This window comes from Thalassophryne amazonica, chromosome 3 (assembly GCF_902500255.1).
Source record: "Thalassophryne amazonica chromosome 3, fThaAma1.1, whole genome shotgun sequence".
NCBI lineage: Eukaryota > Metazoa > Chordata > Actinopteri > Batrachoidiformes > Batrachoididae > Thalassophryne > Thalassophryne amazonica.
This window is the reverse complement of record NC_047105.1, coordinates 68,389,611-68,406,234: the sequence shown is the minus strand read 5'-3', so window position 1 is coordinate 68,406,234 and position 16,624 is coordinate 68,389,611. Positions and strand designations below refer to the sequence as shown.

The following is a 16,624-nucleotide window of genomic DNA, read 5'->3' as shown; positions in this document are numbered from 1 at the left end:
GTTGTCTTAAAAGAGCAGTACAGCTGCAGATCATCGGTATACAAATGATAGAACACATCACTGAACTGCTGGATCAGCTTGCTGAGGGGAAGGAGATACAACGAGAACAAAACAGGTCCCAAGACCGATCCCTATGGCACACCCCACAGAAGATCTGCAGATTCCGACACTGCATTGCCCACCGTCACACTAAAAGTTCTACCAGTCAGGTAAGAGGTAAACCACTCTAAACACAACCTGACATTCCAACCAAATCCCGCAATCTGTTTATCAGAATGCCATGGTCAACGGTATCAACGCCGAAGACAGATCAAACAGAATCAGCACAGAACATTTGCCAGTGTCAGCTGCCATCATCATGTCACTAGACACCTTCAACAGGGCTGTTTCAGTAGAATGAAACTCACGGTACCCAGATTGAAAAGTGTCATGGATGTTGTTAGCCTGCAAAAACGATCTCAATTGAGCACAGACTACCTTTTCCAAGACTTTGGCCAAGAAAGGGGTTTTAGATATTGGCCTAAAGTTCTTGAGCTCTGTAGAATCCAATCCAGCTTTCTTTAACTGTGGTTCCACAATGGCATGTTTAAAATAACAGGGAAACACACCACTCGACAAAGATATATTAAACATTTTAGCAATGTAGGGCCCGATGGAGTCAAATACATTCACAAACAGTTTAAACGGAAGAACATCCAAAATACCAGAGGATGGCTTCACTTTATTCATGATGGTTGAGATGTCCTCTATAGTAACAGGCTCAAATGAGGCCCAGCACTGAGTGGGAGGTTCCCAGTGCTGGGGACCATGGCATGGAGGCAGGTTGTCCTTTATAACTCTAACCTTATCAATAAAGAAATCCAGGAACTCCTCACAACTAGTTTTAGAGATAACAGGAGTGACGGCAGCAGGTGACACAAGAGAGCTGATTGTGTCAAAAAGCACTTTAGGATTTCTTTTATTGGAGGCAATCAGGCGATTAAAATAACTCGTCCTGGCCTCCTCTATCGTCTTATTTAAGGAAGATATTAAGTCTCTTAAATGTAGCCTGTGAACCTCCAGTTTTGTTGACTTCCATAGGCGTTCAATCTGGCGACATGTTCTCCTTAGAGTCATAATCCCATCATTTATCCAAGGGCAGAAACTTTCACGAGGAGCTTTATCAGCCTTGAGTGGTGCCACTTGATCCAAGATAGTGGCACAGTGGCTATTAAAGCTATTCATAAAACCATCAGTTTCAGTGAGATTACTAAAAAGTAAAGGGTTGAATTTATCACAGAAAAGCATAGCTGTTGTCTCTGTGATAATTCTCCTTTCTGCCTTAGTAGAAACAGGTCGAGGCTCAGATGGCACCATCAAATCCAAGAAAACACAACAATGATCACTCAGAAAAACATCCTCCACACATACATTGGTAATTTCCAGGCACAGTGCAAAAACCAGATCCAACGTGTGACCCTTGTTGTGAGTGGGACCTGACACATACTGTTTAAAATTAAAAGCCTCTGTCATAGTTATAAGCTCTCTTGCTGAAGTAGAAGAATCAACATCAATCTGGAAATTAAAATCACCCAAAATTAAGACCTTTTCCAATCTAATTATAGACGATAAAAAGTCAGTAAAAGCCTTAAGAAAAGTCCCAGCAGGGCCAGGAGGTCGATAGATCAAAATACTATAAAATTTATGTGAGGAACCAACTTCCATCATGAGCGCCTCAAAAGAGGGGGCGTGGCTTGTATCCGACAGTCTGCATGTGTACCGGTCCCGGTACACAGCAGCCAGTCCTCCCCCCCGCACGACAGGGGCGGGGCTTACCCACCGCTAAGCAACCCGCAGGACAGAGCTCATTTAAATGGATGCATTCATTTTCCCTCTGCCACGTTTCTGTGAGGAAAAGAAAGTCCAAGTTTTTCCTGACAAAAAGCTCATTAATGGAGAACGCTTTATTTGAAATAGAGCACGCATTCAATAATCCAATCCGACTCAACAATGAGGCGGTAGTCGAGTCCGCTGAACACAGCGGGATAGGCTGCAGACATCTCCCACGGTCACGTGAGGCACCACTGTACCGGCGAAACCCACGCTGCTCCCGAGATGTAAACACGGAAAACAGAGTGCGGACCCGGGACCCAAGCGACTCATCCATCGGGGACCCAGTGATGTCCAGGCTGAGTCCTGCAACACAGAGGAATGGTGGGATGCATGAACAGGGCCGCACCGCCAGCCGTATGGCCCTGCAAGAGTGGAACTGGACGAAGCCACCTGTAGCTTCGGTATCCACAAGCCGCACGCCACACTCCTCGTCTGATCTGAACCTGGACACCCACTCTGCAGCCTCTTCTCCTCTTTTTCAGACTACCTGGACATCACCACATCAGGTATTCCCAGGAGGTGGGGGAACACACAGAGGTGGGAAAGTTTGCTTGTAGCTATCCCAGTCATGAAAGGGGCATTCCATTGTCTCTTTAATTTTAAAAAGAGAGTCGTGATCATAAATCTGTATTGCACTCACGCAATCGCTATCCGTCAAAGCTGATATGACAGCACACACAATCAGGAAAATAACAGAAAAACGACATGGTAACAGGCAAGCAGCAGCCGGAACACACACAGGCGCCATCTTGTCTTGTCTTCATTCTTCATTCACCTGTTCACTGATGTCTATAAATCTTGTTGAAGTGAACAGGATAGGATGGTGTATCTTGATCTAGTACTCAGAAATACATGTTTCCAAAAATGCCACAGTAATCAATCTGTTCCAGTGTTCCAGCTGTCAACACAAGTATCTCTCAGAGGAAACAAGGACGTAATCGGCACACCTGAGAATTTGTAGGGTTTCTTTTAAAAAAAATGAGAGAGATCTGTCTCTTTTATTATTCAGTTTTAAGACAGCTTTAAACAAAAATATTCCAACTTGTCCATCTGGTATAGTTTGACTGACCATCTTGAAAACGTCAAACCATTGTTTTCTTAACGTCACTCTGCAGTTACTGCTCTCTGGCTTTGTGGGTCTATTAAGGAATAATAAAAATCCCTCAAATGACAATTTTAAACATATGCTTCATATTGCAAAGCATTTATGGCAGTGACACTTTGAATTTAATTTCATGTGTTGTTAGACTGATAAGATCAAGAACATGCATAAAATGTAACATGTCCTTCTGACCTTCTCCCTCTCTCCACTCCAGGCGGAAGCCCTCAGAGGACTGAATGAGTTTCCAGGTGAGGCGGATAGAGGAGGGGCCAGTGGTAGCTGCCCTGAGGACCTGTTGTTCCTGGCGCTCTAAAAATAAAAAATATAATAATGTTAATAATAATACACACACAATCAAAACTTATGTAAATCTGTGTTGATTTGATTTGCTCTTTCTTTACTAGGGTTACTGGCTCAATGTGTACACATTGACACCCCCGACCCTGAGTGGAAAAAGATGACAATATAAAATCATGACATAAAATATGTAAAACAAATAATTAAGAATACAGATCTTGCAGTATGTACAAGACAATAAACTCAAATTCTTAAAAAGACACCAAACTATAAATTGATGCCTAGTGCTCAGAAATAATAAATAATAAACATAAATCACAAAAATATACTGAATAAGGTAAAAAAAAAATTAAAACAAAAACATGATCACACGGGAAGACATCAAAGCACCCGTGCACACACAAAATACAACTGTCGTGTGAAGATTGCAAAGAATATGGCAATCTGATATATGACAGCAGTGACCTTGACCTTCAACCAAATAATTGACCTCTGCCTGATCTTACAAGGCAAATTTTGGAATCCAAAGAAGTGTGTGCCACATTTGTGTCAAATCTGGTTTACACTAAAAGGAGTCTTTTGATATGTCTAATGTATTAGTTTGGATTTATCAATGTCAGTTTGACCTCAAAAGGACTTAAAGCAAAGACACTAAATTATTTTTTTGTGGAAATGATTAAAAAGTTATTAATATAATAACTAGGCATTTTTAAACAATTTAAGACCTTGGTCTGACATAAAGTCAGCACTTGCTGCAAGATAAATTGATAGTTTTTTGTTTGTTTGTTTTCTTATATATGACAGTATCATCCCAACTCCACCACAGCAGCGCATTCTGATGCAGAAAGCTACTGAACATTTCTGGTAACAATTATTTCATCCCACCTCCCCATATAAAGCATTAGATAAAAAGACAATCCAAACATGTCTGTTTGTGTATATATGACAGGTGGACAGATCACCTGCTTTCATTCAGCTCATTCAACCACCATTTCAGCACCAGACCTTCCATCCATCTATTTTCCTTTCTCAGTGTGTGCAACATCTCTGCTCCTCCAACATAATAAAACCACATTGCCCCAGGAAATATGTCCATGCATGTGTGACTGTGTCCATGACTGTCTTTAGAATACTGGTAAGTGTAATGATGATTGGGTGGGTGCAGGGTGGATGATTTATGTGTAGCGGGTTCAGATGACTTCAGGGCTGCCACACATTGCCCATAAATGTTTTGTTTGTTGCAAGTTGGAGGCTGGCTCCAACCGATTCACTTGATTCCAAAGTGTGGGAAATGTGTCTGCATGTATTAAATACGACGCTGATTATTTGCAGCCATCACCAGTCTGACTGACAATGAGGGCACTCAGGTCCAATTTGGACCGTGTTCATTTGGGGACAGAGCACTGCCCAACAGTCATCCTGTGCAATCGCATTGCAATCGAATATGGTCGCAGGAAGGTTGAGGGTTCTGCATGCTCAACCTCCACACAACCAGCTGTTTGCCACAACCCCTGGCAATCGTTCACCTGCAGCAACATGATTCACTGCAGTCATCAGGCGACCACCATTTTTCCCTTGTCAAGAAAAATCGTGAAATAGTGTGACTGGGAATTTTTGTCACCAATTTTCTCTGCTTTAGAAGATGATGAAAATTCATGTTCACAGTCACTTTTCATGCCTCCTGCCAGCTCCACTCCTCTCTCTCATTCTACTTCTCTTTTTTGTCTGCCCCATTTCCAGCACTTTCTTCAGCAGCTCAAATACGAGGTTTTGGTTGGAAAGGACCAAGCAGTTTGATGTGCAAATGAAAAAGTGCACGTTGTTGTCACATGTATTTCTACTGTGTAAATAGGCTGTTAGAAAATGTCCATATTTAATAAATAGCTTATCATAATTATATGGTCAAGGATATCACAGTATGTTATCATGATTGTTTTGTCCACCAGCCCTACTTCAAATTTTTTTAAACTGATGATCAACAACTACTTTCACCATTGAAACAAGCACAAAAAAACACTCAAATGCACTCTGCTTTGAATTAATTTATACTGAAGAGTCCCAGGTATCACTTTTGTACATATATCCTTGTTGCAGAGTTGTAGCTCCAAATTCTTCTTGAAACCATGTCAAAGGATGACACAGATGAATTTCATGACCGGCAAAAAGCAAAGTCGCTATCTCAATGTGTGCAATGAATCATGGATACAGACGAAGGTCATTTGTAATAAATTTGACCTGGAAGCGATAAGCTACCAGGTAAATATTTTGACAGCGACATAGAAAAGATCAATGCAAAAAGCGATGGAAAAGTTGATTTAGGACACGATTTTTCACAGGACAGACAAAATTCATGGAAACAGATGATATGGTGATGAGTTCAGATGATTTTTGGCAATGGACAGTGGTGAATTTAAAAGCATTTTGAAAAACAAGGTAAAGAAAAGAGGAGTTGGTGGCACAAGCATTCCAGCAATCTTGCCGGACTCAGAGCAAGTTGTCCAACAAAATGAGACAGATTATGAATCACTACTAAGGACCAATGATGGGGAAACAATACCTGACCACATGATGATTAACAAAGAAAAGTGGACAGGGGAGAAGGATGGAGTGTGTCAGTAAATGTCTACAATATGTTCTTAATTTATTTCAATTTCAATTCATTTTCATTTATATAGTGCCAAATCACAACAAAGTGGCCTCAATGCGCTTCATACAAGTAAGGTCTAACCTTACCAACCACTAGAGCAAGCACATAGGTGACAGTGGTAAGGAAAAACTCCCTCTGATTATTTGAGGAAGAAACCTCAAGCAGACCAGACTCAAAGGGGTGACCCTCTGCTTGGGCCATGCTACCAACACAATAGACAATACAGTTAAATTTATTTAACTGAATAACTGAATAAGAAGCTATGTTCGGTTAAAAAAATCATGCTGAATTATTACAAGAATAACAACACAAACTGCTTTGATTGTACCAGTCTGTCTGTGTAGTACAGATTGTGTGAGGACGCATCCTGTGAATGGGAAATGACTTAAGAGCTTTTCTGTCTGACAAACCCAATCAGTAGCTGCAGAGTCATTACATCAAATAAGACACATGAATACCACAGTGAAACCCTTACACACATCCATGTCATTTGTACAACAGCCAAACAAACCCACATATTCACACTGCAGACCTGCTGGAGATCTTTGCTTCAGAAATCTGCTATGCAAGGATTATGAAATATATTTTTGAGCAACAGCCAGTTTTATTCCTGACATAAAGAAATAGATAAATTCCTTGTGGAGTGCGGCTTCTTCATGAGAGACAACACATGTGCTCTCTGGCTACTACTGCTGCTGCTCTATCACTTCAAAGAAATGCAGGAAACACTTGAAAATCATGGCAAGAGTTACTGAAGTCATTGTTTTTTGAGTCATGCCAATGAGTATGTCAAGCAAGAAAAAAAGATGCACACATTTCATAAAAATATTATGTGTGTGTGTTAAAAGGACAAAGTTTACATTTACACTTTTATGTTGTTGTTGTCCTTTCGGCTGCTCTCATTTGTACAGCAGATACAGCCAGATCCGCATTGGTACTTGGCACAAGTTTTATGCCGGATGCCCTTCCTGACTCAACTCCAGTTCTACTGTAGTTATTCCAGGCTGGTCTGCCTGATCTTCGAGAGCCTGGTGTACTGCTCGGTCAACCAGTAGCTGGTGCTTCAACCCTCTGGTATTGTTCCAGTGCCCTTCTGAGCTGTGCTCATATGTTGACTCATGTCCCTACTCAGCCTGGTTGCTATGATTCCTGACCGTCCATGTTGTCAAGAGGCTGGTAATAGGGCGGTAGTTTGAGGGTGTCACACCCTTGTTGGGGGTCATTCATGATCAGGATTGTCCTGCCCTGTGCTAGCCAGTCTAGGTGAGTACCTGCTGTTAGTAGCCCACCAATTTATACTGCCAGTTGCACATGGAGCATTGTTAGCTTCTTCAGCCAGCAGGTGTGGATCATATCAGGCCCTGGTGCTGTCCAGCTCTTCATCCCTGAGACTCGTTGTTGGATGTCTTCCTTTGTGATGTTGATTGGCTCTTCTTCTGGGATGTGGTTGTGGTGTGCTCTTAGGTTCACCAGCCACTTGGCATTGCCATTCTGTAATGCCTCTTTCTCCCAGATGTTCTAGTATTGCTCAGTCTCAGTTGTGGTCGGTTCTGTTCTTGTGTTACTGTTTTCCCGTTTCAGCTGGGAGTACATTGGAGAACAGGCCATTCATTTTCTTGGCCTCTGCTTCTCTTGAGTATCTCTTTAGCTGAGTAGCTGGAGCTGTGAGCCTTTGTTTGGCAGTTTCCAGGGCCTCGGTTATGGACATCTTGTTGTATTTCTTATCCATCCAGGAGCTGTGTCTCCTGATGCCCTTCTACACCTCTGTTAGTTGGAAAACATCCTTCCAGGCTTTCTGGATTTGGGCCTTCAATCTTCTTCTCCATTGAGGGCTCTCCCTTTGGGTGGTATTCTTGATCTTATACCTAAGTGTGTAAAGGATTACTGTGGCAGTGGCATAGATGAGCTCATTGGGTTCTGTAATGCTGGGAGTGGGGATGGTGAGTAGAGCTGTGTTAATGTCTGTAAGCATCTCTCCTGACAGGACTTTGTCAGTGAGCTGGAGGAGTCGTACTCTAAGCTGTGTTGCCGTCTGCTTTAGTCTGGCCACATTATTCACCCTCAGCTCAGTAGATGCATAGGAGGTATGTGGGTATCATCTTCCTTAAAAGCTGACTAAATTACCACCAGAAGCCCACTGAGGAGTCCAGGTTCGGGCCGCTCCTCTTGTTTCTGATGTTGCCAGTGATGGTGGTGTCAGCTGAGAGATTGTTTTCCAAGTTAACATTGATCAAGACGTATCAGAGGAGCTCCATGGAGCAAGAGCGGCTTAGCTGTCCTCTCCACTGAAAACTCAAGAGCCAGGGAGTTGGACATTGGGGATGTAATAGAGGATTTTGCCCAGCGCAAGGCTTGTAAGACGCCCTTTCACTGAGCCAAATATTTTTCAGGGAACTTTGGGTTATCTTAATAAACTGACTGTGGCAGGTTGCTATGCACCTTCCATGTTTGATCACCGCTGTGTGCCCGTTTCACGAGAGGTCTTTGTTTTTCATATGTTACATGGTTGCTGTTTGGTCAGAAGATCTTTAAATAAAGTGTAAAAATAAAAGGAAAAACAATATCTCTCTTCTTTCTTGTGTAAGCCTGATCCCATCAGATCTCAGAAGCTAAGCAGTGCGGGACCTGGTTAGTACTTGGATGGGAGACCTCTTTGGAACACCAGCGGCTGTGTGTGTTTCTCCAGGTAACACTGGAGTTGCGTCAGGAAGGGCGTCCGGTGTAAAACCTGTGCCAAATATCAATGCAGATCTGGTTGTATCCGCTGTGGCGACCACGAACACAAAAAATGGGAGCAGCTGAATGGACAACCAAACCTCTCTTCTGTCTTGTCATGCTGTAGGCTTAATTTTATTATCATCTCTTCTAGTCTTAAGGTTTATCATGTAGGGGTGCACTGTTGACTTTACAAGAAAAATTATTTTGTAGTCATTTAAGCACCGCCATGAATTAGACAGCTCCTTCACTGTCTGATGCCACAATGAGGTATGTTGGCTGCAGACTGTTGTGCACATGCGAGTCAGAGCTGAGTTGTTAAATCTAGATTCTTGACCCCTTAAAAAAATTTCTAATACAATAACCAATCTGTCAAGTCACTGACAGTGAGGCAAATAAATATTTGATCCACTGTCAATTTTGCAAGTTTTTCCACCTACAGAGAATGGAGAGGTCTGTAATTTTTATCATAGGTACACTTCAACTGTGAGAGACAGAATCTAAAAACAAACAAAAAAAAAAAAAATCAGAAAATCACATTGTGCTATTTTTTAAATAATTAATTTGCATTTTATTGCATGAAATAAGTATTTGATACAAAATAAAACAGACTTTAATATTTGTTACAGAAACCTTTATTTGCAGTTACAGAGGTCAGATGTTTCCTGTAGTTTTTCACCAGGTTTTCACACACTGCAGCAGGGATTTTGGTCCACTCCTCCATACAGATCTTCTCCAGATCTATCAGGTTTGGAGTTTCAACTCCCTTCAAAGATTTTCTATTGAGTTCAGGTCTGGAGACTGGCCAGGCCACTCAGGACCATGAAATGCTTCTTGCTGAGCCCCTCCTTAGTTGCCCTGGCTGTGTGTTTCGGGTCACTGTCATGCTGGAAGACCCAGCCATGACCCATCTTCAATGCTCTTACTGAGGGAAGGAGGTCATTTGCCAAAATCTTGCAATACATGACCCCATCCATCCTCCCTTCAATACGGTGCAGTCGTCCTGTCCCCTTTGCAGAAAAACAACCCCAAAAATGATGTTTGCACCCCCATGCTTCACGGTTGGGACGGTGTTCTTGGGGTTGTTTTCATCCTCCAAACACAGCGGGTGAAGCTTGATACCAAAAAGCTCTATTTTGGTCTCCTCTGAGCACCTGACCTTCTCCCATGCCTCCTCTGGATCATCCACATGGTCACTGGTGAACTTCAAATGGGCCTGTGGTTTGAGCAGGGGGACCTTGCTGCCCTGCAGGATTTTAAACCATGACGACTGTGTTACTAATTTAATCTTTGTGACTGTGGTCCCAGCTCTCTTCAGGTCATTGATCAGGTCTTCCCATGTAGTTCTGGGCTTTTTCAGAATCATCCTTACCCCATGAGGTGAGATCTTGCATGGAGCCCCAGACTGAGGAAGATTGACAGTCATCTTGTGTTTCTTCCATTTTCTAATCATTACACCAACAGTTATTGCCTTCTAACAGGTCTGTGAGAGCCAGAATTCTTGCTGGTTGGTAGGTGATCAAATACTTATTTCATGCAATAAATTGCAAATTAATCATTTTAATATCACAACTTTTTTTACATTATGTCTTTCACAGTTGAAGTGTACTTATGATAAAAACTATAGACCTCTCCATTCTTGCAAAATTGACAGTGGATCATATACTTATTTGCCTCACTGTATTTGATTGTAAAATCCAATACACTGTTGGTAAAAATCTACACTCAACAAAAATATAAATGCAACACTTTTGGTTTTGCTCCCATTTTGTATGAGATGAACTCAAAGATCTAAAACTTTTTCCACATACACAATATCATCATTTCCCTCAAATATTGTTCACAAACCAGTCGAAATCTGTGATAGTGGGCACTTCTCCTTTGCTGAGATAATCCATCCCACCTCACAGGTGTGCCATATCAAGATACTGATTAGACACCATGATTAGTGCACAGGTGTGCCTTAGACTGCCCACAATAAAAGGCCACTCTGAAAGGTGCAGTTTTATCACACAGCACGATGCCACAGATGTCGCAAGATTTGAGGGAGCGTGCAGTTGGCATGCTGACAGCAGGAATGTCAACCAGAGCTGTTGCTCGTGTATTGAATGTTCATTTCTCTACCATAAGCCGTCTCCAAAGGCGTTTCAGAGAATTTGGCAGTACATCCAACCAGCCTCACAACCACAGACCACATGTAACCACACCAGCCCAGGACCTCCACATCCAGCATGTTCACCTCCAAGATCGTCTGAGACCAGCCACTCGGACAGCTGCTGGAACAATCGGTTTGCATAACCAAAGAATTTCTGCACAAACTGTCAGAAACCGTCTCAGGGAAGGTCATCTGCATGCTCGTCATCCTCATCGGGGTCTCGACCTGACTCCAGTTCGTCGTCGTAACCGACTTGAGTGGGCAAATGCTCACATTCGCTGGCGTTTGGCACGTTGGAGAGGTGTTCTCTTCACGGATGATGCGAAGGAGATGTGTTGCACTGCATGAGGCAAATGGTGGTCACACCAGATACTGACTGGTATCCCCCCCCCCCAATAAAACAAAACTGCACCTTTCAGAGTGGCCTTTTATTGTGGGCAGTCTAAGGCACACCTGTGCACTAATCATGGTGTCTAATCAGCATCTTGATATGGCACACCTGTGAGGTGGGATGGATTATCTCAGCAAAGGAGAAGTGCTCACTATCACAGATTTCGACTGGTTTGTGAACAATATTTGAGGGAAATGGTGATATTGTGTATGTGGAAAAAGTTTTAGATCTTTGAGTTCGTCTCATACAAAATGGGAGCAAAACCAAAAGTGTTGCATTTATATTTTGTTGAGTATATATAGACCTCATAGTGTGGGTGGGCACGTGCATATGCGTGAATGCGTGCATACGCCTCATAACTAGTAACATGTGCATAACATGCATCAATATATCTTGCACTGGGGCCCGTGCTGAGGTTGCTATGCCACTGCCCCCAGTCCTCAGTGGGACTGCAAGAATGTGAACATGTCCTTTAAATAACTGCTATTCAGTCAAATAATATTCGGGGACGTCTGTCAGACACCCTGAACCGTAGTGAATGAAAAAAAAAATCGACTTCAAATTCATATTGTATACATGAGCCTGATCTGTGTTTTGATTTGTCTGTATTATACTCAAACAAGTCAGCAAAGTCAACATTTTCTAGAAACAGACATGTCATCACAAACAACAGAGACACAACAAAGGACCATGGGAACCACACAAAAGACAAATAAATCAGTCAAATGCAAAGAGAAGTGTTGTGGTGGAGATTTATCCTCCCACCTGGACCAGACGCTTCACAGACAAGCTTGGCCACAGAGCAGTGGACTGCGTACGTGTGTGTGCCAAAGCCCACTGAACACTGAAGTGACTCCACGTGGATATTACTCACGAGACGCAGATGGCGTGTGTGTATAATGCATGTGGATGTTTGCTGGAAGTGTTCCATAAACAGAACTAAACGGTAACATGCTGGTTATGAGCAGAGACACAAACAAGGAGAACATTCTGTTCCCCCCTCCTTCCTGTAATTAGAAACAACTCAAGCAAGCATATTTTCCAAAAGTGCCATTTTAGTTGTTGTATTTGGTCCTGTAACAATACTTATTTTAGAAAAAAATGGTAAATGGACTGCATTTATATACCACTTTTCCATCTGCATCAGACACTTAAAGCGCTTAATAATGAAAAAAAAAACTATGAAATGATACAGCACTAATATTGTGCTGCAAGCACACTGACCTGTGTTGAACCTTGCAGTTGCCCCTGGGCCCTCTGTGCTGCCCTCATACAGCGGGATGACAGTCACAATGTATTCGGTGTCAGGCTGCAGTCCAGACAAAGTGTAGAACTCACTGTCACCAGAAACCTCAACAGTCTCCACATTTCGTCCTTTTCCAGGACAGAAGCAAAAACAAATATGCAATTTACAAAAAAGAATGAAAGCTGATGACTGAAGCAGTGTTTTATTTTGCACATGGTCCTGACCTGTAAACGGTCCCCAGACCAGGCGATAGGCTTGTACACCGCTCACACCTCTCCACTGCACACGAACGCTGCCCTCTGACTCCGTCTCCACTGATAACTGCTGCACTGCCTCCAGGCGCACTGACATGTGCAAAAATACACTGACATGAATAGTTATACTACTAATCACTTCTGAAAGTCATTTTCACCAAAAGGAAGCAGTCTGGTCTGTCCTTTGTAAAGAATACATCACTGTATCTACTGTATCTATCAATATGTACAGATACAGTGGCATGATAAAGGCTGGTGTCCTTTGGCATTTTCACATTAAAATTTTTCAAGACATCTTGTGTTTTTATTCAATCTTCTCAATATTAAATTTTGTAACCTAAAGACCTTTAAACCCTGAGTGAAAACAAGCATGGTAGATGTCAGAGTAGACTGGAAGAAAGAATGACTTTGTTGAAAGAAAACACATAAATCTCCCATGTGCCTTCTGGCAAAATTGGAGCTTAAATTTTCCATCTTCCTTTATTTTATATCTCTACTCCACCATGAAGCTGTGCAACTGGTGATCCAACAGACAAAACTATAGAAATAACTATTTGGGCCCTTGCAAGGTCCTTGACCCCCTTTCTGACACAATTACATACTTAAACAATCAAGAAATCAATTCAGTTAATCAATGAAAAAAAAACTTTGCAAGGGTACTATATAAAGACTGATCTATGTTAGATATACATGCATTGATTGATTTGAAGGATGATAGAAAAATGACCCATAATATATTGCTCAACACTCAGGAACCATAATACATGCAGCCTTTTGCAACCCCACATCTGAAAGACAACATTTTACTTTGTGTGCATAGTTGGGTGGAAACCTTGCCAGAGTGGTATATATAGCCTGATCAGTGTGAGATGCAAGATACATACATTGATTGACTTCATGCCCAAAACATTGTGTACAACCAAAAGGGAGTCAGCTTTACAACACTTGTGGTATAGATAGATAGATAGATAGATAGATAGATAGATAGATAGATAGATAGATAGATAGATAGATAGATAGATAGATAGATAGATAGATAGATAGATAGATAGATAGATAGATAGATAGATAGATAGATAGATAGATAGATAGATAGATAGATAGATAGATAGATAGATAGATAGATAGATAGATAGATAGATAGATAGACAGACAGACAGACAGACAGACAGACAGACAGACAGACAGACAGACAGACAGACAGACATTTATTACCTTGAACACAGAGGTTATGCTTTGGTTCACATCTCTTTGTTGGATTGTTATCAGGATTCATCAGGAAATTAAATTAAAGGGTGGTTTTGTTTGTTTCTTTGTCTGGAATGGAAACTATAAATTTGAAGGTAGTTTAGCAATAAGAGAGGAAATGTAAACTATTTTTTAACTAAAGTATTATCAGCAATGTCCTGAAAGCTTGGTTATAAAAAGACAGATTAAAGATTTGCTTGGGGTTAAGTGTGCAGAAAATTCGTACTATTTCTAATGTAGATAAACCTTACTTATGAAAAGTTGTTTATTGTTGTTGTTAAATTAACAAATGCAGCAGTGGCCTTTGTGACCATCAGAACCTGGCTTTGAAAATTAAAGAAGCTGACCCTGACCCTAAATAAAAAAAAAGAGAAAACAAAACAAAATAAAGCTACTTCCAAGCTACATGTAACTTCATCCACACCTGCAGCTAATGTCCTGCATGTACATGGGTGATTCTTAGACTATAGGCACTTATTATGTCCTTTGATCATATTGTATGAAAAACAGAAAAAAGGGGAAATTTCACACTTTTATAGTTATCTTTACAATGAAAGTGTGTTAAGAAATTTGTTCTAGTAGTCTATGATGACTTTTTCACCTTTTTTCAGCATCATTATATGCAAATATTGCCGTTTTGTGCTTGTCCCAAACCAAGACTTTTGATCTTCAATGATAAAAATGAATGGTAAAGAAACATTTTTTGTAATGTTTTAAAATATCTCTGAATAAAATATCAGTAAAATAATCAAAACATAACTGGGGTATTCAATGTCATACAACTGTTGTGATTTTTTTAAACAAAATGTAGTTGTCCCACACTATTGCCGTAATTTCCACCACAACACTGTAATGTCCCTTTAAACAGTTTGTATGAAAGATTGTTTGGATAGTTTCTATGGAGATAAACAGTGACATCAGAGCACATGTATATAGCGCCAAATCACAACAAACAGTTGCCCCACGGCGCTTTATATTGTAAGGCAATGGTGTGGTGGAAATTACATTTACAAGGCCAATAGTGCCCGTAGTTAAAGAATCAATCAATCAATCAATCAATTTTTTTATATAGCGCCAAATCACAACAAACAGTTGCCCCAAGGCGCTTTATATTGTAAGGCAAGGCCATACAATAATTATGTAAAACCCCAACGGTCAAAACGACCCCCTGTGAGCAAGCACTTGGCTACAGTGGGAAGGAAAAACTCCCTTTTAACAGGAAGAAACCTCCAGCAGAACCAGGCTCAGGGAGGGGCAGTCTTCTGCTGGGACTGGTTGGGGCTGAGGGAGAGAACCAGGAAAAAGACATGCTGTGGAGGGGAGCAGAGATCGATCACTAATGATTAAATGCAGAGTGGTGCATACAGAGCAAAAAGAGAAATAAACAGTGCATCATGGGAACCCCCCAGCAGTCTACGTCTATAGCAGTATAACTAAGGGATGGTTCAGGGTCACCTGATCCAGCCCTAACTATAAGCTTTAGCAAAAAGGAAAGTTTTAAGCCTAATCTTAAAAGTAGAGAGGGTGTCTGTCTCCCTGATCTGAATTGGGAGCTGGTTCCACAGGAGAGGAGCCTGAAAGCTGAAGGCTCTGCCTCCCATTCTACTCTTACAAACCCTAGGAACTACAAGTAAGCCTGCAGTCTGAGAGCAAAGCGCTCTATTGGGGTGATATGGTACTACGAGGTCCCTAAGATAAGATGGGACCTGATTATTCAAAACCTTATAAGTAAGAAGAAGAATTTTAAATTCTATTCTAGAATTAACAGGAAGCCAATGAAGAGAGGCCAATATGGGTGAGATATGCTCTCTCCTTCTAGTCCCCGTCAGTTCTAGGTGCAGCATTTTGAATTAACTGAAGGCTTTTTAGGGAACTTTTAGGACAACCTGATAATAATGAATTACAATAGTCCAGCCTAGAGGAAATAAATGCATGAATTAGTTTTTCAGCATCACTCTGAGACAAGACCTTTCTGATTTTAGAGATATTACGTAAATGCAAAAAAGCAGTCCTACATATTTGTTTAATATGCGCTTTGAATGACATATCCTGATCAATCAATCAAATGACTCCAAGATTTCTCACACTATTACTAGAGGTCAGGGTAATGCCATCCAGAGTAAGGATCTGGTTAGACACCATGTTTCTAAGATTTGTGGGGCCAAGTACAATAACTTCAGTTTTATCTGAGTTTAAAAGCAGGAAATTAGAGGTCATCCATGTCTTTATGTCTGTAAAACAATCCTGCAGTTTAGCTAATTGGTGTGTGTCCTCTGGCTTCATGGATAGATAAAGCTGGGTATCATCTGCGTAACAATGAAAATTTAAGCAATACCGTCTAATAATACTGCCTAAGGGAAGCATGTATAAAGTGAATAAAATTGGTCCTAGCACAGAACCTTGTGGAACTCCATAATTAACTTTAGTCTGTGAAGAAGATTCCCCATTTACATGAACAAATTGTAATCTATTAGACAAATATGATTCAAACCACCGCAGCGCAGTGCCTTTAATACCTATGGCATGCTCTAATCTCTGTAATAAAATTTTATGGTCAACAGTATCAAAAGCAGCACTGAGGTCTAACAGAACAAGCACAGAGATGAGTCCACTGTCCGAGGCCATAAGAAGATCATTTGTAACCTTCACTAATGCTGTTTCTGTACTATGATGAATTCTAAAACCTGACTGAAACTC

General features: G+C 41.2%; 1 protein-coding gene across 1 annotated transcript in view; it reads right to left on the bottom strand.

The window, feature by feature from the left end:
* col7a1 (collagen, type VII, alpha 1) overlaps positions 1-16,624 on the bottom strand; it is a 224,309-nt gene that overhangs the window by 190,424 nt on the left and 17,261 nt on the right. The window contains 3 exon segments of the mRNA XM_034166636.1: positions 3,167-3,283; positions 12,404-12,553; positions 12,650-12,769. Of these exon segments, the coding sequence (XP_034022527.1) occupies positions 3,167-3,283; positions 12,404-12,553; positions 12,650-12,769 (387 nt within the window).